General features: G+C 54.3%; 1 protein-coding gene across 2 annotated transcripts in view; it reads left to right on the top strand.

Annotated features, from left to right (window-relative positions):
• The first annotated feature begins 393 nt into the window (after nucleotides 1-393).
• SHOX (SHOX homeobox) overlaps nucleotides 394-8,008 on the top strand; it is a 13,068-nt gene continuing 5,453 nt past the window's right edge. Inside the window, exons 1-3 of one of the 2 annotated variants that reach the window (XM_069769932.1) lie at nucleotides 394-1,282; nucleotides 2,380-2,746; nucleotides 6,052-6,260. In XM_069769932.1, coding sequence (XP_069626033.1) covers nucleotides 2,473-2,746; nucleotides 6,052-6,260 — 483 coding nt within the window. In that variant the 5' untranslated portion in view covers nucleotides 394-1,282; nucleotides 2,380-2,472. Of the gene's footprint in view, nucleotides 1,283-2,256; nucleotides 2,747-6,051; nucleotides 6,261-8,008 lie in introns of those variants that run through there. The other variant, XM_069769931.1, reaches the window with a different exon arrangement.

Raw genomic sequence — 8,008 nt, 5'->3', positions numbered from 1 at the left:
GAAACGCGGCCCCGCACCCGCGTGGGGTGGAGGCGTGGGGCTGGGTGGGCGCAGGGGGGGAGCCGCGGGGAGGAAAGGAGGAGGGGGGGAGCTCCGGAGGAGGGGGTGCAAACTCCGGCAGCCTGGGGAAGCCGAAGCTCACCGTGCCGCACCGGGGCTGGGGAAGCGGAGTTAGTAAATATTTGTCCTTATTTGCTGTTTGCTGCGAGGGAGGCAGAGGGAGGCTGGGGACGCCGGGGGGGGCGGGAGGGGGGGATCGATGCCGGTCGAGCCGGGGGCTGGGGAAAGTTTCCCCGGCGGCGGCGCAGCCCCGCGGAGCCTCTTCCCCGCGGGAATGAGCCCCCCCGTGTCCCCGCGTCCGTGACAGCCTGGCGTGTGCAGCAATCCGGCACCGAGCCTTAGCACGCAGACTGCAGGAGGGAGGCACAAGCAGCGTGTCGTGCCGGGATCTTTCCTTAGCCATACGCTACTTCCACGTCTATCGTTTGCCTTTATTATTTATGTGGTGCCGTGTGATATACATTAGAGCCTCGGATTTGATTGGCGTTTGCGATGACAAGACCTGTTTGTTAAGTTGTAAGGCTTCCTCGGCTCCCTCACTTGTTAAATGAACTCTGGAGGAAGGATGCCACCGAGACACAACAATATAATAAATGTCAGGGATATCCGCAGTGCCGAGATCAAATGATCAATCCTTGTCCCCTAGATAATCATTTTAAATTCGCACGGGGGGAGATTGATTTTTTTCCTTTTAAAGCCCTTTATTAATTGCTTCCTCGATTATTATTTTTTCCCCTCCTCCTGTGGAGGTGTTAACTCTGGTGCTGGGGGCACCTTCGGATTAATTAAACGTATTTTTAGTGTTTTAACGTTCTGCTAATTTTCAGAGCAGTCCCACGCTCCCCCGGAAAAGAAACAATGGCCCCTTGCTCCAGCAAGGAGCCTCCTTTGGTTGCGATTCAGAGCAGAGGGTGGCGTGATGATGGGCTCTGATTATCTCAAACTCGAGGCGAGGGAATGAGAAGGACGTAAAAAGCCCAAGGACCAGAAGACAAAATTCCTCCAAATACCAAATAACCCTTCGCGTTAAAGCCCGAGGAGAGGAGATAGAAATAAATAGCTGGAAAGTCGGCTCCGCGTGAGGATCAAACGGTGCGGAGGGACGCTAGAAATGCCGGCGCTGTTATCTGATGATGAATTTCAGGCAGCTATTCAAGCGCACAGAATAATAATAATTATTCCGGGAGTACAACAAAAATAACAGCAGCCTACCAAGAACAAGGTGGGGAAATTATTGCCAGTTCTATCTTAAATCCGGCAGGATGGGTTTCGTTGGGGAAGAAAGAAAGGGGGGGGGGGGGGGGGGAGACGATTTAATGCTCTATTTGTCGTCTACAAACTCTCGTGTTAACAAATTACCCCTCTGCTTCACGCAGCAGGATAGCTCTACGTCCAAAAAACATTTTAGATTTTAATTTTCCCCAACAGTATCTTCAGACGACATAATACCAGTAAACAAGACAACAGATCCTGCGATGTTTACACGCATCTGGAGAGCCCCCCTACCCATGGATAACCCCCCCCGCCCCCCCTCAGCCAAGCGACCCCCTCAGCCAAGCGACCCCCTCCAAATCCTCCGAACACACCGACACGGATCTCCGCGACACCTCGCGACTTGTTTAACTGCAACACACGTCCCCCTCCGCGCACCCACCCACCCACCCGCCAGAGCAGGCAACACTTTTAAAACAGCATTTTTGGTTCGCCGATTATTTTGACCACTTAATTAAGCGCAATTAGCTAAATAGCAAACCAGGTAGAATTTCCAGTGATTACAACAAATGCACATCTCCGGCTTTTTATTCATTACCTTTTTTATTGAACACTCATTTTCTTTTCCTCTTGACAGCGATACATTTAATTGCAGGAGCACAGTTATTTGATTAGCTAGGTCCGTTTTTACTCACAGTGTTGCCACGCACAGGATGTCCTTACAATCAATTAAGTCTTCCTCGACTTTCATTTCTGCAACCCATTTACAGAATGCAGATACCTATTTTCGTGTTTTCCTCTCCCCCCCCTCCCTTTTATTCCTCTCTCTCCCTCTCTCTCTCTCTCTCCCCCTCTTTTTCGCTTTTGCCTCTTCGCCTCCCTAAATCAAGGTGCAAAGATGCCAAAGAGTGATGAAATGAAAAGAAAGCCAATTGCTGGACTGAGGTGGGGGAGATAGCTGCTAGGAGTCCGCCTGCGACTATGGAGCAGTCAGTAATTGCTGGAGACAGGGAGAGCTGGGGGTTGGGCTGAGGTAGCCATGTATAAATAGTGTGATCTCAAATTGAAAGGCATAAATAACAGCAGGAGTGATCTAACCCTATACAGCCCATCTTCTACGTGCAAAAACAGCGTGCGGAGGACGGCCACATCTCCGACCGAAAACAAGTGGATCTCTGTGGATAAGATCACCGGGCAGCCATGGAAGAACTTACGGCTTTTGTATCCAAATCTTTTGACCAGAAAAGCAAAGAGAGCAGCAGCGGCAGTGGCAGCAGCAACAAGAAGGAGACGATCACGTACAGGGAAGTTTTGGAGAGTGGGTTGGCTCGCTCTAGGGAGCTTGGAAACTCTGACTCTAACCTGCAGGACATGACCGAGAGCAGCAACCATTGCCCGGTGCATCTTTTCAAAGACCACGTAGAGAGCGACAAGGACAAACTGAAGGAGTTCAGCACGGGCAGGACGGCGGAAGGTAAGAGCGGGGCTGGGCGCCCTCCGCCCCGCGCCCCTCGCCGCCAGCCCCGGCCCCCTCCCCGGCCGCCCCCGCCGCCCCCGCAGAGGGGACGAGCCGGTCACCGCCGCCCCGGCCCCGGCCCCGGCCCCGGCCCCGGCCCCGGCCCCGACCCCGGCGGGGCGAGCGGGCTCGCCTCCCGCATCCTGCCTCCCTCCTCCGGCCGCCTCCTTCCCGCAGCGCCGGGGACATAACGCCTGGAAACACATACGCCCGCACGCAGAACGGGAACGTAGCCCTGAAAAATAAGTCGCAATTTCGGTCCTTCCCCCCCCGCTCCCCGCCCCCGCTCCTCGCCAGCCCCCCGTTCGCATCCGAAATCGATCCGGTGCGTTAGGGCGCTCGCTCGCCCGGGGGAAGGGGGCAGCGCAGGACGTCAGACATTTTTGTCTGTCTCTATTTTGGTACGAGGAAACCTTGTCCGGGGAGTTTTAATGCCTTAGGAGACCTGTTCTTCCTGCTTCCGGGCCGTCAGGATGCTGCTGCTTCTTCTGGGAGAAGGCTGGATGCGGAGGGGGCTCTCCCTGGACATTTTGTCCGGTGCCGGTCAGCCTGCCCTTAGCCAGAGGCTCCGGCCGGCCAGGAGGAGGAGGAGGAGGGGAGGAGGAGGAGGAGAGGAGCCTGGCTGTGGGGGAGCTGCCCGGGCCCGGGTGAGACCGAGCATCCCTGCGGAGAGAGGCACCGGCCGCCCGGTCCCTCGGTGCCCTGCCAGCCCCTCTCACCCGGGCCAGGGCAGCACCGCATCCCCCCGGGCGGCGGGCGCCGCCGGCCGAGGGGCAAAACGCCATTCCTTCTCGTAGCGGAACAGAAATTACAATTTAAAAATAATTTTTTAAACCAAGCAAGCCGAAAATCCCGCACGGGCTGGCAGGGGAAGGAGAGAATAAAAAGGGCGGGGGGATTAGAAAGTTGAGAAAGTGTCTCTAGGCAAGTTAGACAGGTGGACCTGCCTGGGGAGCTACTGGCTAGCTTGGGGTAATAAAAAACGGTTAATAGGTTGGGGAACAACAACCAGTCTTTCAGCTGTTTCCTACTGTTTGATCTTGTTTAATATAACATTGGGCGAGAGGCAATTTAATTTACAGCCCAAACGCTTATTTAATATCCTCCTCTCTTCCACCCCCTCCCCAAACAGAAGGATCGTGTAGAATCACATATTCGGGTACCCGTATTTCTGCACAAGCCAGTACCGCTCAGCACTGCCGACTTTCCTTCTCTGGTCGAGAGATTGCAAAAAGAGAGGGTTCGGTTTAGAGGAATCGTTCGCGCAGGAGATGGTTTTAAAAAATGAAAGCAGGGCATGCTCCAGGAAAAAAAAATCTAAAAAAAAAAAATTATAATGCGAACGAACGAAAAAAAATATCTCTACTACTCTCCCTTTTCCCTGTGTATCGAAATTCTGGCTTGTATGTTTAGCTAATCTAATCTATGGAGAGGGGCTGGGGGTGGGGATGGAAGGGAGGAGTTGGAAAGAGCTGAGATGCTTGTGACAGTTTAAATTCATGCCAGGTTTCAGTGTAATTTCAACTGATTCCGGCGTGTGATTTCAGTCCCACCGATATGCTAGTTAATATTTTATACCTATCGCGGACAAGCTGTAGCCTCGGCTCTCCGAAAGGAGACAGAGCTTGTGAACGCGCCTAATTTTCCCTAGGCATTTGCTGGGTTAGCACCCTCGTCTTTTCATAGGGGTTCCCCTTACGGGAGAAATGCGAACAAAACGCCATTAAAACCACCCAGCGACCCCCCCACACGCACCTCCGGAGGCCAGACCCTTCCCAAAGTTTTAGGCAGCCGATACGCAGCCCGGAGTGGGAGACGGGGAGCCCGGAGGAGCGATTCTGGCCAGGGACAGTTTTGGTCTCGGAAGTGAAAAGCAGCTCTTGGGCTTGGGTCCCCGCCTTGCTTAAGCACAGATGCAGTTCAGGACGTTTTATTACGTTCAATTAAGTTACGACTTGCAGCTCGTGATTTGCATTTTGGGATGCCCCTAAGTATAGAGGTTAGTATATATGTGCGTGCGCACATTTGTGTGCGTGCGTATACATATACATAGAGAAAATATGTGCGTATTTGGTGAGGGAAAACGGATTCAGTTCGGGATCGTCTGCAGATATGGCTTCCCCCACCCCAGCCCCACAGCGCCCAGAAGGTGAAGCAGGACAAAGGAGGCAGCCGGAGCCGGCTCGTCCCGGGACTCCGCCGGTGCCCGCGCTGGATGCGCACCCCGGGCGGGCAGGGGAGCCCGGGGAACCGGTCCAGCCTCCAGAGGTGCCCCCTGCTCCAGCACCTCTCCTCTCTTCGTTAGCCGGATTTAAAAGCGGGCCGGTGCCTTACTGCCGCCTGGCATTAAGGAAAAGGGAGGAAAAAAAAAAAGAGAAGGAAAGAAAGATAATTTGCCAAAGCAAAAGAAATCACCCCTCCTCGCCAAGACCAAAAAGGGCAACTGCTTTTCCCCGCTGCCTCCCCAGCCCTCCTCCCCTCTGGCCGGGACAAGCGTGCAGAGCGGCCGCCTCCGGCCGCAGGCTCGCCCCGAGCCCTCTTGGGTTCCGTGGGGGCTGGGGGGGGCCCTCTGCTCTTTTGGAGGGGCAGCCATGGTTCTTGAGGGCGCTCCCCCAGCCCGGGCCGTGCAGGCCCACCGCCCCGGGGGGTTCGACCCGCCGGCAGGTATTTTGGGGGCAGGAGGGGTGATAAGGGGGAGAGGGACAGACGGTGTCGGTCTCAGGCCCGTGGAAAGTTTCTTTTACGAGGCAAGTATTTTCACCGTGGCTTCTCCATGACAGCGGCGGGGAGCTTCTTGCATAACCCTCTTTACTTTGGGAGAAAAGGGCGATGCAGAAATGCCCTTCCCCGCCTGGAGGTATCGGGGGGCCGGCGGCTTCCCTACCAGCCCCTTCCCCGAACTGTCCGTGCCAACCGGCGGCACGGCTTCCTCCTCACCCTGGAAAGAAAACAAAATTGTATTTCTAGATATAGGTTTTTTTCTGATGGGGCATCAGCCAGGCAAGGCAGAGCGGCTCCCTCCCTTCCTCCCCGCCTCGGCCCGGGGCTGGCAGCGGTGCCCCCCGGCCCGGCCTCAGCCCCCCTCGCCCCTCCGGGGCCGGCCCGGGGACCCCCCCCGCCCGCCCGCCCGTTGCCCCCGCATGTCGTGCTGAGTTTGGGGACGAAGAGAGGGGAGGGGGGTGCCCCCCGTGCGCTGCGGAGAGAAACTTCGGAGAGGTGCGAGGGGAGGCTCAGTGTCGTTTTCCCCTTCCCCCTCCCGGCAGGGATCTACGAGTGCAAAGAGAAGAGGGAAGATGTGAAGTCAGAAGATGAAGATGGACAGACCAAGCTCAAACAAAGGAGAAGCAGAACCAATTTCACACTAGAGCAGCTGAATGAGCTGGAAAGACTTTTTGATGAGACTCACTATCCGGATGCCTTCATGAGGGAGGAACTAAGCCAGAGGCTGGGACTGTCTGAAGCTAGGGTTCAGGTAAGAGAAAGGCTCTGTTCCTGGAAACGTCCTCACCTCACTTCCTAACTGCCAGCGGATCCTAGCACAGTGCCCCGTTTCATCCAAAGCGGGGAGGTGAAGGCAGAGACGACACGTGTGATGGGGAAGCTGGTTGCAACTCCGCTGTACCTGTCCTGCCAAACAGTAATTCTGCTCTGGGAGTATCTGCCCGTGCCTTGCATTTCCTAGGAAGGATTTTTTTTTTTTTCCGGGCAGGGGGGGTTAGTAGTGGTGGTGGTGGTGCTAGTGTTGACAAGTCTCTAATAGCTGAGCAACTCGCTATTTTTTTTTTTGTTTTAATTATTGTATTTTTCCTTGCAAACGTGCCATTAACTCTCCCTTAATCCACACTTTCTTCCCCCTCCTTTTATGGGGCCGTTATGGAAAAAAAAGCCCAGAAAACAATCGCCGTGAATAAGGCTAGACGGTTTGGGTGCTGAGGGACGGGATTAGCCAGAGCCGGGGGAAAGGTGCCCGCTCTGATTCGCGCAGCAAGCATATGAATGCATGGCACCCCATCTGGTAGAGTCTCCTCCCGCGCCTCCCATCCCGCTTCAGATACGGCTAAATACCAATTAGCCTTCGAAACCTTGAAAATAGGTCCGGGCTGCTGTAGTTCTGGAGCTATCAGAGCCGTCTGTTTGGGTGGTTTCACATCGATTATTTTAAAATTTGATTTTCGGTTTGATGCAGGGGAAAAAAATCCCCCCCCCCCCGCCCCTTCCCCTTAAGCTAACTAGGGAATGCATCCCCAAACCAGATGTCGTATTAAAAAAAAACCAACAAAAAAACCCCCAACCAACAAAAAACCCCTCCTAGAAATAATTAATAAGATCAACCTGTGGCTCTATGAGCAGGCCTAGAGCAGGAGAAACTGAAGGAAATCCCTGCTTGGGCTGTAACTCTGTGCTTGGCCTAACAGACCCAAACCCAAGAAGAAAAAGTCACCAAGCCAACCCCTCCACTGAGCAAAACGCCTTCGCACCCCGGAGATAAGAGATGCGCATGCATATGTATATCTGCCTATAGGTGCGCGCGCGTGGGTACCCATAGGTGCGGGTGTGGCTGCGTGGGCACAGGCGGCCGTCTCCGTGCCTGCCCTCATCCCCAGGGCACAGGGGGAAGACGGCAAACACAGCCCCGAGCTGGAGTGGGGAGAGGGGTCGGCTTGTCCCCCCCCTTCCACGTGCCCCCCCGTGGAAAGCAGAGGCAGCTCCCACTCCCCCCGGACCCGCTCCCAAGCCTCTGCCCGAGCAAGCGACTATCTGGCTTTAAACAACCGCCTCCTGAGAGGCATTTCCCGAAATAAATAGAGTAGCTAGGTCGTTTTCTTTCTTGTTTTGTTGGGTTGTTTTTTTTTTTAAAGGCTCTTTTCTCCCCTCAGCTCCTGCCTCTCAGTATAAACCGAGCTGGGCGAGGGTTGGTGCCGGGCACATGCCTTAGGAAGGGTGGCTTGCAGGGGATATTGCAGGGGTTCAGAGTGCTGCTGGCCTACTTTCTCCTGGAAGATTGATCTAACCACACCATATAAATTAATGAAAAGATTAAACTTTTGCTGAAGGGGACATCAACTCTTATGTCATCTTCCCAGATCTTCTTACTTGGGCTCTGTAATATCTTTCCAAGGCCTTGATGTACTGTTTCTATAAAAATAAATTACTTGTAATTGAATTCTGCACTCTTTCTTTCAAGTACTTTATTACTGAGCAGCACCTTAACAGGATGTT

Source organism: Haliaeetus albicilla, chromosome 25 (genome assembly GCF_947461875.1).
Source record: "Haliaeetus albicilla chromosome 25, bHalAlb1.1, whole genome shotgun sequence".
NCBI classification, from domain to species: domain Eukaryota; kingdom Metazoa; phylum Chordata; class Aves; order Accipitriformes; family Accipitridae; genus Haliaeetus; species Haliaeetus albicilla.
The sequence above is the reverse complement of the archived record's forward strand: the minus strand, read 5'-3'. Positions and strand labels throughout refer to the sequence as shown.